Source organism: Corvus hawaiiensis, chromosome 26, assembly GCF_020740725.1.
Source record: "Corvus hawaiiensis isolate bCorHaw1 chromosome 26, bCorHaw1.pri.cur, whole genome shotgun sequence".
In the NCBI taxonomy this organism is placed as follows: domain Eukaryota; kingdom Metazoa; phylum Chordata; class Aves; order Passeriformes; family Corvidae; genus Corvus; species Corvus hawaiiensis.
In genome coordinates this window covers 32,123,774-32,141,356 of record NC_063238.1, presented here as the reverse complement: position 1 = coordinate 32,141,356, position 17,583 = coordinate 32,123,774, and the positions used below count along the sequence as shown (strand labels likewise).

Below are 17,583 nucleotides of genomic sequence, written 5' to 3'. Positions count from 1 at the left end.
TAAGTTGGGTCTTGGGAGAAAGAGAGAGGGAGTGCATGTCCTTTGTCTGCATGACTGATCACTTAGCTGGGAAAGAAGCTTAGAGAAGCAACAGCCTGGAGGTATTGTGCTATCCTAGGCCTGACCCCATTAGGGAGGTCATGCAAGGAGAACAAGAAAGCAGCTCAGGCATTTTTAATATTTCAACATTCTAAAATATTAGAGCCTCCAGCAGTTCTTAGGGAATAAAATGAACAAGTAGAACCTTAGCAGTTCAAATATCTCTTGATAATTTATTCTCACACTGAAAGAATACAGATACCTCAAATCTCACTTTAAAAAGTGGCTTAAAGACTTTCACTGGCAGCTACTCACTGGAACCTAAATAGAAACAAATCAGTTCATCTACTAGAGAAGAAACTGCTAGTGGATGACCTGTGTCCACTCACTCATCTGCCAACTCCTTCTTTTCCCTGCTCACTCATCTAATTTCTCTCTTTCTTGCATGACTACCTCTCACTAGGTGAACGGGAGAAAAAGAATCAGGCTAAGCTAAATTTACAGAAAAAATGACACATAACCTAAGCTAAAATGACTACTTTCTGCCCTAATGGATGACTAAACGATGCATGAAACCTAGGGCCAGGTGGGAAATGTCATCTTTCCCCCTGAGTTCTGTACCCAGATAAACAGCTTGCAGACGTGGCCTCCCCACACACTGCTGATGCCAAGAGAGCAAGATATTTGTGAGTCTCTAAAGACTAAGTACAAAAGAAGCCAAAATAATGAGTTAATAAAGAAAAAGAAGAAATGAGACAGACTATGAAAATTTGGGAAAGGAGAGAAAGTGTCTGTCTTTCTACTTCCAAAAGAAAATTAAAAAGGAAAAGCTAAAGGGATGAAAAATAATTTTAAAATTTAGACTGATGGAAAGGGTACTGTGGACAAGACGTACTTGGGGTTAATGCAGAAAATACAGCATGAGGGGAAAAAAAGAGAAAGAAACATAAAGAGGAATAGATGAACAATTTAATAGATTTACTATGTGTACATATTTTCCCTTTGTAATGTTACATAAATAAAACTTCAGAAGCAATTTTGCTGTGGCCAGCACTTTAGATAAATTTGGAGCTTTATGTGAGGATATCACTACTCTGGCTCAGCTACCAGCATCATTTTCACATCAAAGTAAAGAACATGAACCTCTAAAAACTGAAGTGGCCCCAAACAACAGTGCTAGTTCTATGGCTGTTGGCACATTACAGATTAGAGTAATTTTTCACAAAATATCTCTTCTTTCCTCACTTTCTCTTAAAAAAACCCCTAGAATATTTGTTTAATTTTTGTTTAGAGAGCTTTGCAGTGGGACAGATTTATCTGTGAGTCAATTTGCCATATTTAATTAACAGAAGTTGCAGCATAAGTGTCCTGAGAATGGAATTCTCTCTTCCTTTTCACCACCTCAGAATGTCAAGGCAACCTACCTCCTCAGATTCTCCCCCATCCAAAGGAATCCATGCCAATCTGTAAAAAGCAATATCTGATGAGGTGGGCTTCCAGCTGACCCTGAAACTATCTGTTGATGATTCATCAATTTCCAAATGCTGGGGAGCTGGAACTCTTTCTGGAAAATATTACACACAAGAAAACTGAGAGTGAATTATCCTCTGAGACTTCCATAGATGGCAAGATTAGGCACATACATTTTACTTGCAGTTTGCTAAAAGAGTATAACATGGGAGGTAGAAAACAAAGGCACTACAGAATTCTTTGCCCTTAGAACTTATTTGTTCTTAGGAAAGTAGTTTTGTAGTTCAAGGAGGGGAGTTCCTCTTTATTCTAACTGGACAGGCGTCCTTGTCCTCTCTCCACTGAAGGAGCTGCATGCAACCCTAAGTCCATCTCCTTTGCTGAGAGCTCTGTGCACCAGGCTCTTTTCTTGTACCTCAAAGCAAAGTCCCAATCTCTGCCCTTTCCAGACTCTGCGCTTCCATTTTCACTTTGCATGTGTCACCCTCTTGGTCCATACATGTATGTTCTCCCTTCCTCTTCCACCTCACCTTTCTCTTTCCTCCCTTCCCTTCCTTCTCTTCCCATTGTTATGTTGGAAAGCATTAATATGTGTCATCAGCCATTCGTTTAATGCAGAAATACAGTTACAGAAACTATAACTGTATTAAACAATCTACAGGAACTTTGAATGCCTTATATTTTCTCCTTTTGATGTAGTTCCTCTATACATATGTAAGGTTCTACCCCCTAGAGCCTGGATAGTTCACTGGTTAAATGTATGATTCAAAACTCATCACACTTCATCTGGAGATAAAAATGCCATCATACTGAAAAATTCTTCAGAAAGCTGTGGAGATGTTTTCATGATGTCAAGAGATTACTCATGTGAGTAAAGAGGCAATTGGCCCCACAGTAAGGAAGCAAAGAAGCCAAAAACACCAATGAAAATAACAGAAAGCATTCCATATATCTGAATTCACACCCAGAGACATTTGCTGTAACTAATCTTACTTTCCAGTACTGTAAGAGAGTATAAAATTTCTTCTTGGAAAGCCTTCAGAAGTTCAGCAGTACTTACTTGTGGTAAAGCTGCCAGTAAGGGGTTCAGATTGTCCCTCCTCATACAGGGAGAAAATAGCAACAGTATACTCTGTAAGGGGTGCCAAACTTTTCAGAGTATGGGTTGAAACACGACCAACTTCAACCTAGAGAAAACATGATTTGCAGTAGATATTGACCATACAGTACATTATCAGTGTCTGAAATTCTTCTGGGTACTAATGATACAGAAAGAGAATGTCAAGCAATTAGTAGAGAAATTTGGTGAAACTACCAACAAATATAGACTCAGGTCCATAAAAGCTGACAAAATCAGTTAAAATAGACAAACTACAAAAGAGGAGAATTTTGCACTTATGGCAAACCATGGAAAAGGAGAATTCAGCCATGGTAAGCCCAACTCTCCAGCTAACATCAGCACTGCATGTTCAGGAACCCAGAAGAGGAAGGAGATTTTTGGGCTATTAAATCCAACCTCTTATCATGGACAATCACTGCATAAAACCCTCATGTTTAACATTTGTTTCGTCTGTTCTCTCTCCAGGCTGCAGTTAAGTGACTTTGCCAGGGACATAAAACTCAAAGATGTATAAACAGTTTATCAGTCCAGCTGTTCAGTGCCACATTAACTCAGCACCACAGGGAAAATGCTACCAGCGCAGAGCAAACAAAAACATGCCACCTGTTCTTTGAACAAACATAAAGGAAAAGGGAACTGAACATTCACTCACATTACATTCCTACCACAAGCCTGAGATGTTCAAATACCACTGTGGTCAGTACAGTCAGGCATATTATCTATACTAAGAGTAATCAATAGGAAGAAGTCAAACTACTTCTAATTTAAATTTTAAGGGGCCTAGCGGAAAGAAAGAAACAAAACATTGAACAGGTATGCTCCCTTCTAAAGCTGGGAACAGTTTCTTCAGGTTCAATACAAATATTCCACTTTATACAGATGAAAGGCCAGGTATGTTACAGAAGAAATGTAATTACAGGTAACTACTATTAAAGACTCCTTTTTACTGAGGGCCAAGTTATCTATGACAACTTGTTTCCTAAGGGATCTGGACTGTTTTAATAATCAAACTCACTTATTGCAATTGGGGTTTTTTTTAAATCTGTATTTTTTTAAATTTCTGTATTAATATTTGTATGAATCATTCCATCACATTTTGCATTCTATCATGGAATTTATGCTGCTAAAAGGTATTATAAAGCACCCTTAGTAACAAGGCAGAACTAAATATTGCAAATTATTAAATATAAGAGTCTAAGTTAGAATATCTTGGTATTGCCTTAGAACTTTGTTCAAGCCAAATCCTGTTTCTAGGAAGAGAGTTCTCAATACATAATTAAAGCAAATTGTTGCAAAAATGTGGCAGCCTTCAGAGTCTTTTTGAATGAGCTTGAGTCCATGATACGTGATACATCAAAAGTTTTATTATCTTAACTGAAACAATAAATATTTCCATACTACAGTATATTATACTATACATTTAGTCAAGATCCTGGTCCTAGCAAACCACTGTTCCCTTGAGCTGTCTCCTTCAGTTTACGTGCCCCAGACTGTTCAGACTACTGTCCTCCACATACACGCACATCCAATATTAAGGAAACTCTTATTTTATTTTATTATTTACACCAATTTTAAGAATTCTCTCACAAATCTTTTGTTAGAGCTTGCACAGTAGCTTTTGTTTATAAACATTACCCCTAATAATTACAGAAGCTTGGGGAGGTTTAGAGATGGCAAAAGTGGTACTAATAATTTACCTCATTGGTTTCTGTTCCGTCTGTTTTAACGTACATGATGCGATAGCCATTTACATTTTTGGAAGCAGGATCCCATGTTAGCTTAGCACTATTGTGCCCAACATCAAAAAATTTCAAGTTTGCTGGTGGACTTAGAGGCACTTGAAAAGAAAAGAGAGAAAACCATGAAAGTGATCCCAGGTTTTAGCTGTGAAATTTTTCATGTCTTAAAAGTAAATAGTATAATTTTCCACTCAAAAATTTATATCATCAGTATTTCTATTCAAAGACCTACATCAATGGAGCTACAAAAATACTTAAAGGCAGGTAAAAGAGCATAGCTCTTTGCTGAAACAGAACTTTCAGATTTGCTAAATGCATCTCAACTGATACTGAAAAAGAAATAAATTATGATATTGTTCATTGCAGATATCATATAAAGACATAGCCTACACAACACTTGCAATAAATTTGTGTTTGTTGTATTTGTGTATTAATTTAAGCCAGCTAGATCTTTATCCTATATGCATTTGGTTTTCACATGTATCCCAGCCAAAATACTTCATGAGAGTAGAATTTTGGCAAAAACCTTTCTGAATCCTAAAAGACCCTGACATAAGGGTAAATTTGTCCAAAAAGCATAACTAGCTTAGAAGATCTCCAAAGATGCTAATTTTTTACCTCTGTCTAACCTTTCTGTTTGGAAACCTAAGCTGTTTCCCAACAACAACCCCAGCTAAAGCTGTACTTTTATGCTATATATTCCTTGACTGTCAAGAGCTGAAGGAAAATGAGGTCATGCAGGAGACAGTCTCAGATTACATCCATTTCTGTCACACCACAGAAAGCAATTTGTTCTGTCTGTTACTCTCAGCAGTAGGTTCTGTATTAGTCCAACATCTGCTACTTTCCTCTGAATTATAAAACCTTTCTCTATCCATCCTGCCCTCACACACACACTCCTCACCAGTCCACGTGGACAGATAAATATCAGCACTTCAGAAGCTGCTTCCCTCACACAATAGCACATGGGAAAAAGCAAAGATTTTAAAGGCCTCATATATTACATGAGGTCTTTAGCCAGGCCATTTATCAATCCAGACACTGCAACCAGCTTAGGAACAGTGAAGTCAACTTGGCTCTGAGAAAAGAGAAGACAGGAATACACTGGAACTGTAGTAGATGGGTTTGCCACACATTCTGGCATTCACCATATTCCTCTGAGTCTAGTGAAGGGAGTATCACGTGCTGGCTTTCCTTTCTACTTTCTGTCAGTTGTGGAATGCACTTCATTCCACCATCCAGGTCATAGAACAAAATGCATCAGTCTCAGCTCTTTCCTCTTGGAACCAACCTCCTGACAACACTGCTCTCAACCAGACAGTCCTGGTGCCAGACTTACGTGATATTTACAGGGAGTCTTGGATGAATCCCGGTCCCAAAATGAAACTACACCCTAGAATGGGATTGCAGAGCATGTCTCTGTTTGGCATATGGAAGGTTTTGCTACAGTAACCAAGATGATACAGTGTGTAGAATATTATTCGCTAAACACAGATTATCAGATACTACACCTAATACTACAGCAAATTTGGCAGATCACTCTTCAGGCAGATACATGCTCCAGGAAGAAAATACCAGCTAGCCTATTCATTAATTGTAAGCCAGAAATAATCACACTGTAAGAAAAGAAAAGGAAAGGAAAAAAAATAAATAAGAGAAAGAAGCTTAAATCAGATTCTGGACAGGTAAGACATTACTGTTAAACACCCACATGATCACCAGGAGCTTTCTTCCTCCCAGACTGCCCCACTGCCTGATTCACCAAAGCCTGCTAGCAGAGGGCTTATTTGAATAGCTGCATATGACAGTATCAATCTTCTTTCATATTACAGTACTATAGACCAGAGATGGCTCCATTGTGTCATCCTAAAAATAAATGAAGGTTGCAGAGAAGTTAGGGTTTCTTTTTTATTCTGGTCTAGTAGCAGCAGTAGTGATGATGGGCTGACTAACACACGTTACAAGCTTCTGTGATCAGACAGTGTCATAAAAACCTCAGCTTGTGCCAATTTATCTGGAATCTGTTTGTGATCTTCCATCCAATGTGTTAGCCAGGTTTAGAGCTGCACGTTCTCCAAGATCATATGGTATGAAGTGAATTGAAGCTGGCACAGTCATCAACTACATAAACTACTTTTTAGGAGAAATAAAAATCTGATACTGAGTAGATATTGACCAAAAGCCAGGGTGGGGGATAAGGGCACTGGGGGCCATGCAAGATGAGGAGCAATGCATAAAGAGACAGAGAAAGGGAGGGAGAGATAAAGAGCCAAAGATTTGATTCTTTTTGTTAGGAAACTTCTACACCTGTTTCAAGTCAACAAATATGCCCAGGCTGCAGTAGTTTGCTATTGGAACTTGTCTATCTACAACCGTCCTCCTAGAGAAGACCCAGCAAACACCATTCCTAGAGCTTCTTCCACTATTGCTTCCTGACCTTACAAGGAATTGCTCTGGGGTTTCTTTTTCCTAGAATTTGCATGCCTGAACTTCTCTCACTTATTAAATGTAAGTCACTTTCACCCTGACTGGGTTACTCATGCCAGGAGCACAAATGAAGAGGATTCACTCACTTCCCCGCTGGGCGCAATAGAGATGTCACTCAGTGCAGTCCCAGAAAGGTCCCAGAAGCACAGTTGCTTATTTTCAATTCTTTTGTCTTCAAAATGCTGGAACTATTTAGAGAGCTGACATACAGTCGGTGTACAGTTTGTAGAGGACAGAATTTAGCTGGCAAAATTCTTGCTGCTTATTAAAAACACACCATCTATCACGACTGCACAGGCACTTTCCAACCCTCCATTTACCAGATGTTAGGCAGCAGGGGTTGGACAGAAATCTTCTCTTTGCTTCTTTTCTGTCTGTACTACTACTGAGCCAGAGGAATGACTCTCTCCATCTGAGCAGGCTCACACACACACCTGGTTCTCTAGCTAGAGGAGGCTAAACAGACAGTATCAATGTAGGTCCTACGTGGTGACTGTCATTCACCTTCAGCAAGTTCAGGAAACTGTCAGTAATTTCACCAAGATCAGTAGGGGCATTCATAGTATCACTACCAACAAGAGAGACAAGTTCACAATCCTGCTGCAAATTTTGTAGAAACCCTCAGCCTCTGCAAATTAAGTATCCACAGTGAGAAACTTACATAAAGAGCTTGCACAATTGTTCAAATCAGATAATCAGATGCCTGCTCTAATAAGTGCAAAGACCATTCTGAAGTTTTATTAACACTGAAGTGAATATAGATTTGTGCTACCTACATGTAGTTTCTTGTCCTGTGAGGGGATCACTAGCTTCTTCTCCAAACATGGCATAAACTGTGACTGTATATTCTGTATTTGGCAACAGTCCATCCAGTTCGAGATCTGTTGAGGTCTCCCCAATTTTTATCTAAAATCACCATGAATAAAAAAAGATGCGTTATTTCCAAATTAGCTCATAATGAGGAATAATACCAGTTAAACTCTTGAAATTAGATACATGATCAAATGTTCTGCTGAGCATTTGCGTGACACTGTGCCTGCAGTGCTTTGCCCAAGATTGAGATTTTGCATAATAATTAAAAGATTAAAACTTTCAAAAAGCCAAAAGCCAACACATAGATAAAAGGACTTTAAAAGCGACTAATCACATTAGCAATGACAAAATATGCCTCCCCAGAATGAGCAGCCTTTTCCTGTCTACATTTTGTTATTCCCATTCCCTTCTACACTTTGGTTCATCTTCAGTCACAGATCTGAAAAGCACATGAACTCACTGAGGAGTTGATTTCTAGGCACACTCAGGCTCAGATTTGTTGCTATTTGTATTTTCCTCCTCCACCTATTCATGGAGAGCCACATTAACATGGACTGTATTTATTTCTTTGGGGTAAAGCTCAGTCCTCCTGAAGCAGCCAGTTCTCAGGGAGGCCCCATTTTTAACAGAATTATGTGCTCACAGCCACTGCTTTAGCAGTGAGCACAAGTCTGTGCCGGCTTTCAGCAACTTCATGCCGTCTTCACAAGTTCACATGTCCCTGCATGCTTTATATTGTTCTTGCTTGGAGACAGATGTTGTACATAACCTTAACCACACATATAGAATCTTGAGCATAAAAACTTTCAAATCCTAGGGCAGAAGTTCCATTGGTTTTACTATGTTAGTGACAGAAGACTAGACTTTACCTTGTCCCACCTTCTTATCCTTTTAAAGAAGGTCTTCTAAAATCACTTTTGATGAAAGACATTATTTTTAAATTTAAAAATAAAGGTTGAACAGAACTAAAAGAAAACCAATGAAGGTTTTCTTTTAGACCTACAGATTTTACTTACATTTAAAGGCCCTGATGAGAACAGAGGCTAAACTTCATATTCTTCTGATAGCACACTTAGGAGATATCTTAGTTTTACTTGATATTTTCTTCAAGTGTTAGTTCCATATGATGATAGAGTATCACTTTATATAAAATTTCAAAAAAGTCACTTAAATTCAGTTAAATTTGTTGCATTTTTATGAAAATTACATAAAATAACCAACTGTCACTTGAACTTTATTCATAGGCTGTGACACATACGGTACTTAATCAAGTAATGGAAAAAACCCCAAGTATTTGCTGATCACATTGGAGGTTAAAGGACATGTACTAGTTTATTCTTTAAAAGACTGATTTTTTTACTAACTGCTATTCAAATCAAAGCACAATACATCACCTCCTTCTCATCTGCTGCCAATCCTTCTGTGAGGGGAGCATACAGGATCATGTAACCTGTGGCACCCACGACTCCATTCCACCTCACCCTCATGCTGCTCTGGGACACATCGTACAACTGCAGATCCGACGCCATTGGCAAGGCAACTACAGAGGAGCAAGAGACAGACACTTCAGTTGTCTCACTTGAACAACCAGCTGTTATTCAAACAGTTTGTTTTACCCAGGAAACACAAAGGAATACAGCTTTCTCCAGGCATGGAAGTGCTGTCTGTATCCTACAAAAAAGTGCATAGAAGAACTCAGAATTAAAGAAACATGGAAATGCTAACCCAAACCAATGCTAATGCCAGGGCAGATTTATGCCTCACAAAGCATTTCAGCACAGCTGCTATTAGGAACCAGTTGCAGTTTTAAGGGAGTCACATCCACACTCTTTCTGGGAGTAGCTCCCAAGCCAGAGTATGGATGTGACAGCCACGAGGTACAATACCCTGGAAAAACCCTGGATGAGCCCACTGCACACATCAAAATATTGTGGCTATAAACTATTGCCTGTTAAGGCCTGGACTGTCCAAACTGGCACCAAGGCCCATATCAGTAGGATTTTGCACATATGGGAAAGGTCATCCATTGCAAATCATGGCAAATGCTAACCTGGCAAGCAAGAGCAGGATGAGTGAAATTCAAACAATATAAGGAGGTTTACTTGTGAATTTAAGGCACTGATACCAGATCATAGCACCAATCTGGGTTTCCAAATGTTTCTTTGCATTTCTGTAACTCTTTAGAGTAGCATTTCGCACTTTTGTGGTTGTCCTCACTTTATTCCTCTCACAGAATAACATCCCATGGCCTCTCCACTGCTGGTACATCACTGATGAATCCCATAAAAATATTCAGGCATGAATATGGAGAAATATTCAGGCATGAATATGGAGAGATATGAAGAAACTTTGACTTCTTTGGAATTTATACACTGAGAATAGTCCCAAAAATGACTGAAATGGTCTGAAAAAACAGAAGGCAATTGCTAACTGATACAAAACTTTTCCTATTGGAAATTCTGAAGAATCTGACCTGCACACAAATATTCAGGAACAAATTCTAATTTCAGTCACAGAGCTTCTCTCATCTCCTCGTCCAAGCAAAAGCTGCACCCTGTCAAGTTGGTATCTCCAAGTATATCTCTTACATTACGTTCAACAAGTTCTAACAGAGCTCTAGCAGAACCATGCCAGCCTCATCCTTTCTTTTTCATTTAGGCTGTTCGCTCAGTCTGTCACTCATGTCTGTAAAGGGTGGCAAAACTTCGACCCAGACTTCTCTTTAGGTTTCCACTTCCAGGTTACCCCATCTACCCTTCCAAACCTTTTACAACCTATGTCCATCCTATTTAAACCCTTGTTCTTGTATTGATTTATATTTCCATGAATTCTCACAATTTCTCTAATTATGGGGAGACACTACCCATGAACATTTTCAAAAGTACATCAGTCTCCTTGCTCAGAGCTCCACTCACATTTCTGATACCTACAGTCAGAAACTACATGTTGAGATATCCTGAAGCTGCTTTGCATCACATTGTCTCATTCCTATTCAAACTGCCCCAGGGTCACAGTGAGAGTATCCATCACCTCTCCTTCCCCTTATCTTGATTCTAAAAAATCTATGGGAAAAGTATCCTCTAACTTATGACTTGCATTTTAATTCTCAATAGGAACTGGTAGATACTGTGGCAATATACATAAAAATTGACAAAGAGGTGACTGGAAATAAAATGTGGTGTTTTATACTGGAATTTTCAACCGAAGACCTCTGAATCTCAAACATAAATATCTAGTAGATAATGCTGGTTTGCATCTTGGACAGTTACCAGACTATCCAAATATTCAGGTAACTTAGGGATAAATTAAACCGACTAAAAATAGCTGGAGTAAACCAGGTAAAAATATGTTTTTAGCAAATTAAAATGTGAATACATTTCATATTTATTTCAAGTTAGAAGTGACTATTAAATCACAAAACGTTCTACTTATCTCTACATTATGCTATAATGTATATATATATGTGTATATATATATGCATATATATGCTATACATGCATATATATGCTATACATATATATATGTATCTGTTTAGATTTCACATGCCTGTAAACTATTTTCAATGTTCTGTATAAACAAATGCAATTGGTGACTATTCCAATCTGTCAGTATCTCACACACAGGCAGGAATGTAAACTACAATTTTCTATAATTCGCCATTAAAATAGTGAAAAAATACTTTAAAATTGCAGGTATTTTTATCATGTCCAGTAATTAACACTTGCACATGTCAGACTATTACTTCCAACACACTATCAAAGACAGCTGTACAAAAGGCTTGATGCTGCATGACCTTGGGGTGTGATCTGATCAGATCTCTGAAAGCCAGCAGGGCTGGCCTCCGTCAGAACTTGACTGGGTGACTTCAAAGGAATACCAGGTGCAATACAAAACAATCCTGTTGGCTCAGTATGTGACTGTTCTCTCAGCCTCGATAAATTAAACAGGTCCTAACACTGTTTCATGGGGTAAAACATGATGGGAGATGACAATTTGGGAGACTGAGACTAAAAGAAAAGTCCAAAATAATTTTATATGATTCTGTTTTGTTTTCAGATTGAGAAGATTAGCACTGACACAGAACCAAAGAAACAGTGAGGATGAAAGGCACCTCTTGAGATCATCTGGTCTAATTAACTTCCCTGTCCAGTCAGGGTCAGCTAAAGCAGGTTGCTCAGAACCTCATCCAGTCTGGCTTGAAATATCAGCAGAGAGGCAGACTTCACAACGTCTCTGGACAACTTATTCCAGTGTTTGACCACCATTACAATAAAACTGTGTCTTCTTCTGTCCAAATTTAATTTCATGGGGTTTTAATTTGTGCCCATTGGCTCTTGTCCTGTTAAAAAGCACCACTGAGAAAAGTCTGGCTCACTCTTCTTCTTCATTTCCTCATGAGGGATTTTGACATATTGACAAGATCACCTGAGCCTTCTCTTCTCCAGGCTGAACAGTCCAGCTGTCTCAGACTCTTACGAAAGATGTGCTAAGCCCTTCATCATCATCATCTTTACGGCCTTTCACTGAAGTCACTACAGTAAGTCCACATGTCTCTTGTGCTGGAGGAACCAAGCACAAGACCAGGCATCCAGGTGTGGCCTCATAAGTGCTGAGAAGAGGGCAAGAATCAGCTCCCTAAACCTGCTGGCAATAATTTTCTAATGCAATCCAGGCGGCTCTTGGCCTTCTTTGTGACAAGGGTGCTCTGCTGGTATACAGTCAGTTTGTTGTTTACCATGAGTCCCAGGTCCTTCTCTGCAGAGCTGCCTTCCAGCTGTCACCCCTCAGGGGTTGTCACTCACCAGGAGCAGGACTTTGCACTTCCCTTCATTGAAATGCATAATGCAAAACTTGTTTTCCTCCTCAGGTCGCTTGCCAGATTCACCTCCAGGTTGGCCTTGGCTTTCCTATACTTACCCCTGCAAGATCAGACAGCAGCTTAAACTTCTCCTGGGTCATTTGCCTCTTCTACATCTCTTATACACTTCCTTTTTATGTCTGAGTTCTGTTACAAGTTTCTTGATAATCCATGCCAGCCTCCAGTCACCTGGTTACCAACTTGTCAGTAGGGACCTTTCCTGAGCTTGTAGGATGTGATCTCCTCCTCCTCTGCCATCAGTTCTTCCTTGTTTCTAAGTATGAGCTACAGCAGAGCACCTTCTCTTGCTTGCTCCTTGATCACTTGGGTCAGGATGTTGTCAAAGCACTGCAGAAATCTTATAGATTGCTTGAGCCCTGCTGTGCTGTTCTTTCAGCAGATACCAGCTATTGATATATCACATACGGACTTCCAGTCTCCTAGTCTGAACTGTAAAGTTACTCTTTACTTCCATTCCTAATATCTGTCATATTTAGTAAAAAAATAACTGCACTTTGTATGCAAATACATGAAACTGTAAATGCATTAAGTCTTACAATATCCCAAGACACCATTTTACAGACAGAAAATTATTAAATCATTGAGAAAGAAACTTACAAAAGTTACCTTGAAACCTTTGGCACTGGTGGGAATTGTATGCAGGTATTTCTGGTCCCACCAAATCCTCCATTCATGAGATCATCTTCAGCTAAAAACCTAGTTTATAAAGCTTGGCTCCACACCCAAAACATTGGAATGTTCTAATTTAGGGTTCAATACAACCAACTTCAAAGTTCAGCACAGAGATAAAACCTTTCTCAGTGTTTAAATATCCACAGAGCATTTGGACTTAGGAGCTTAGCCCAGAACTAATTCAAACAACATTTAATTTAAGGCAAATGCACTAAAAGAAGGTAAATTGAAAAAGACTCCCTTCTGTGTTTATTTCTCATAAAGACTAATGCTTACACACCCTGATTAAATGCAGACAGTCAAATCTGCAACAAGCATGCTAAGGACACTCACGTGTGGTTTCCGTTCCCCGGAGGCCCTCACTCGCAGCATTGGAGTAGATTGCAAATACAGCTATCTGGTACTCAGTTAAAGACATCAGGTTTTTCAGAACTGCTGTTGATACACTTCCATCCACCACAACCTGTTTAAAAGAAAATTTAACTAAATATGCATAAAGCAAACAAACTATATAACCATCGCATCACTCAATCCCTCTTTCATCCAATTTTTGCACTGTATTTAAGTTCAGTTCATGCTCCATTTATATACAGTAAAGTGTCTGAAAAAAACAGCAACCTTATAAATAGTCAAAATGTTTATCTGATATAAATAGCCATTTGGAACAAAGGAAGATCTTAGCTGAATAAAGTATATCAGATACAGTTTAAGAGTGTGTATGTGGCACTTTTTGATATAATGTTATCATAAATATTCCTTTAGTACCACATATATATATACACACACATAGAGTACTCCAAAATTACATCAATACATATCCGTCCTAAACAAGTTTCTAGCACAAAATGAAACAAAATATAATTGTAGTTAAATCCTTTTGCTCTTCTACCTTTCCATTCAATTCGATAAGTTGTCAGCTGAAGTCAAAAGCTTGTTCCACTGCATTTTTTCCCATCTCCAAAATGCTGAAGTCTATCCAAATAAACAACTCTCTCCAAATTTTCACTGACCAATTGTAGATGTCCCAAAACACACACCCATATCATCTTCCTTTTATGAATGATTTTTTCTTAGAATTGAAATCTGGCTTATCATCAACTCCTACCTCTTCTGTTCCTGTAAACAGAATGGTGCAGGGGGTGTCTGTAGAACTGTTTCAAGTAATCATATGTGTAACAAAAAATGCAGGCACTTCACCCTACCCCCTGAAAGTGCTTATTATTATAGCACATTTACTTTAAATTGTATGACAGACACATAGCCTAGCTACTACCTAACCTTCGTCCCCATCCAGCATGACCAGCCTCCTTTCTGGAGCCCACAGAGGGAATTTCAGGGTGGATTTAAAATAAGACCATGGGTTTCCTGTCTGGTTAGTTGCCCTGTTGCATTAAACATTTCTAGGCAGCTTTTCCTCCTATTACCTCTTCTGGCTGTCCTCCTCGAGTGGGGTAGTACACAACCCTGTATTTTTCCACTTTGCCAGGTGCATGGGTCCAGCTAACCCGGAAGCCTCTAGCTGTTACATCAGATGTGACCAAATCTGAAGGAGTCCCAAGAGAAGCAATCGTTCCTAGGTTGGAGGAAATGCACATTTTTATTCCCTTCTGCATAATAGTTACTTGGTTTGTTATATTTGCTGAAGCTATAAATATTGTTCCTCATCAGAAAATCAAAAAATTGGTACACTTCTTTAGGCTATTCTCAATGGAAACAAAGAAGTAATAATGAGTACTGCACATGGAGTTTCACTGGGACTGAGCCTCCTGGTCTTTCATAAACCTTTATACGAAAAAGACAAAAATACAACACTAAGCCTTCCTCCTTCTTCCCATCACTATTTCCAGACCTTTCTGTTGTGGATTTTTTGTCAGGTTGCTTTCCTCCCAGTCATGAAAAACATACAAGTACATATACAGCTGTGATCTCCTGTGCTCCTCAGCAGGTTGGAAACTGATACTGCCTGAAGAGACACAGTGAACGGTCATCTCCTCTGGCAATCATTCTTTTCCACAAAGAGGTCTCATCTATCCATGGTTTTTCCATTCTCTCCTGCTCAAGAGAGCCTTTCCTACTGATATATATTGCATGTATCTATATATTATATTGAATATATATAATACATATTTTTATATAAAATCTTCCATATATCCATATATATTATGAGAGAGAGAGAATCACTCAGCATTTCTGTGATAATAAGGAATCACAAACCAATAAATAGAAACAAAATTCACTGAAACCTTTCAGAAAGAAAGGCCTCACAGGTAGGACTATATCTGGCAAATTGCAACATTTTTTCATAGCCATTTCTTCTTTTCAGAAAAGAAAATAATTGTAGTCAGAGGAGGCATTTTCATACAAGAACAATTTTCTTCACTGCCATCTTTTCCTGTGAACCAAAATATATTTTTTGTGTGTTTAATAAGAAAGAGAAAAAAAAATTCATCAAGAGGAACAGACAAAGCAATCTAAACAGTTGAAACTGTTGAGTACTTATGAGACAATAAAAACATTAAGTTAGGAGATGGAAAGCACAGCATGAACGTAACAATTCCATGTGCAGCTGTTAAACTAATTCATCCCCAAAACTCTGTATTACAAAAAGATTTCCTTACCCACCGCTTGGAAATAGTTACAGCAGAAAGACTGTACATTTTAAATTTTTTTTATACTACCAAATACCATAATATTTACCTCTACTAAAGACAGAGAGCAAAAGGTCAAAGATATCTAAGCAAGAATAAAAGATAGCTAGGAAGATAACTTCCCTGACAATGTACTTTCTTGCAAGAAAAAGCATTTATTGCATGAGTCTAGTGCCAGAAGCCAGCCTAGAACTGCAGGTATTTGATTTGCAGCTCTACATTCATCATAAGTTACATTAAATTTTGTTTCTGTTCACCTTTGATTTCCTTTTCCTGTTCCTCTACTCGTGAGCACACTGTTCTGGTAAGACCTTCAACAATGGTATGCATGAAGTTAAAGTCAGCCACATTGTAGACATGTGTGCTGTCAGGCTCAGAGGCAATCTCTTTGAGTTCATTTATATCTGCATTCTTTACACCTTTTATTGGAAAGAAAAATAAAGAAAATATTTGCAATTAAAAAGAAAAAATCTTGTTTACACAGGGATTGATAAAAAATTACTAATATCCAAATCTATTTGTTTTAATAACCAACTACAAATTGCTCTGTTTTTAGAATGTCAATTCAATATGTTAATTTCTGCCAGCATAAGTGGAATTTTTCAGCCGTCTCATGAAAATGTAGCATCCACGTATACTGCTAAATTCCAGTTATAGCAGCAATGTTATGAGCAATGCTTATAAAAGATACAAATTAATGATGATATTTATTGGATACAGGCAGAAAAGAACACTTCCTTAGTACAGACAGCAACTGATACAAATACTCCAGAGTACAATGGGACATGTACATGGATATGGCAGAATACACACCAATAGCAAACAGCTCAATGCCAGCGTCTCGTAGGTTTTTAGCGGGAGGGATAACATCATCTTGGGACTTCCCATCAGTGATCAGTATCCCAATTTTAGATACTCCAGGTCTTGCGCCTGCCTCAGGCTTAAAGCTGTTTTCCAAAATGTAAGTTAAGGCAAGACCTACAAAAGAAAACATTTTAAAAGACTTTTAGAGAGGAAAATGTCCATTAATTTTGCCAATATCACAGTGTTTGTCTACTCAATTTTAAAATTCTGATTAAGAATAAGTATAAAAGAAGAATTTATTTACTGAGAAATTAAATTCCAACAAGCAGCCTAAACTATAGAGAAGCTGAAATTTATTTTTAGCAGCCTTTGATCAATCAATGTATCTTAAACTGGCTATGAAAACCTAAATTGATCTTCCTGCAAATGCATCATCTTTTTTTTCTTACTCTACCAAGTCCTACCAAGTTAGAACAGGAAGTTCCTTCTCCTTCTACCTACATTGCTTATATGAAAGCACATGCTCTGGATAGCTTAGTAAATCTCCCATGCTACAGATAGCCTTACTTTTGTTTGTTTGTTTATTCTTTCTGATTTACAAGCTGGAAAAAAATCTTTATTTAAGCTTAGGGAGAATCCGATTTTAATAAATGCTAATTATTTAAAGGGAAAGAAGAACAACAGCTCCACGACAAACTTACATATCACAATGAGATCCTGTCTGAAAACTTGTTTAAGTCTCCCACAGAAAAGGTTTCTAACTCCCTTTCTTCTAACATCCATATAAAATAATTTAGATAATTTACTACTTCCTACCACCCAGTAATCTCATTCCTAGAATCATACTAGGGTTTTCTGTCCTTTGTCCCACTGTAATCACTTCTTCTACCAAAATATAGGCTGTTGCTCATT

At 38.2% G+C, this 17,583-nt stretch overlaps 1 protein-coding gene across 10 annotated transcripts in view; it reads right to left on the bottom strand.

Annotated features, from left to right (window-relative positions):
• Positions 1 to 17,583, bottom strand: part of COL14A1 (collagen type XIV alpha 1 chain) — a 115,340-nt gene that overhangs the window by 60,905 nt on the left and 36,852 nt on the right. For all 10 annotated transcript variants that reach the window (XM_048286242.1, XM_048286249.1, XM_048286240.1 and 7 more), the window contains 9 exons: positions 16,681 to 16,845; positions 16,125 to 16,286; positions 14,644 to 14,792; positions 13,553 to 13,682; positions 9,063 to 9,208; positions 7,632 to 7,761; positions 4,327 to 4,466; positions 2,570 to 2,696; positions 1,464 to 1,603 (listed from right to left, as the gene is read on the bottom strand). In XM_048286242.1, the coding sequence (XP_048142199.1) occupies positions 1,464 to 1,603; positions 2,570 to 2,696; positions 4,327 to 4,466; positions 7,632 to 7,761; positions 9,063 to 9,208; positions 13,553 to 13,682; positions 14,644 to 14,792; positions 16,125 to 16,286; positions 16,681 to 16,845 (1,289 nt within the window). The remainder of the gene's footprint in view (positions 1 to 1,463; positions 1,604 to 2,569; positions 2,697 to 4,326; positions 4,467 to 7,631; positions 7,762 to 9,062; positions 9,209 to 13,552; positions 13,683 to 14,643; positions 14,793 to 16,124; positions 16,287 to 16,680; positions 16,846 to 17,583) is intronic.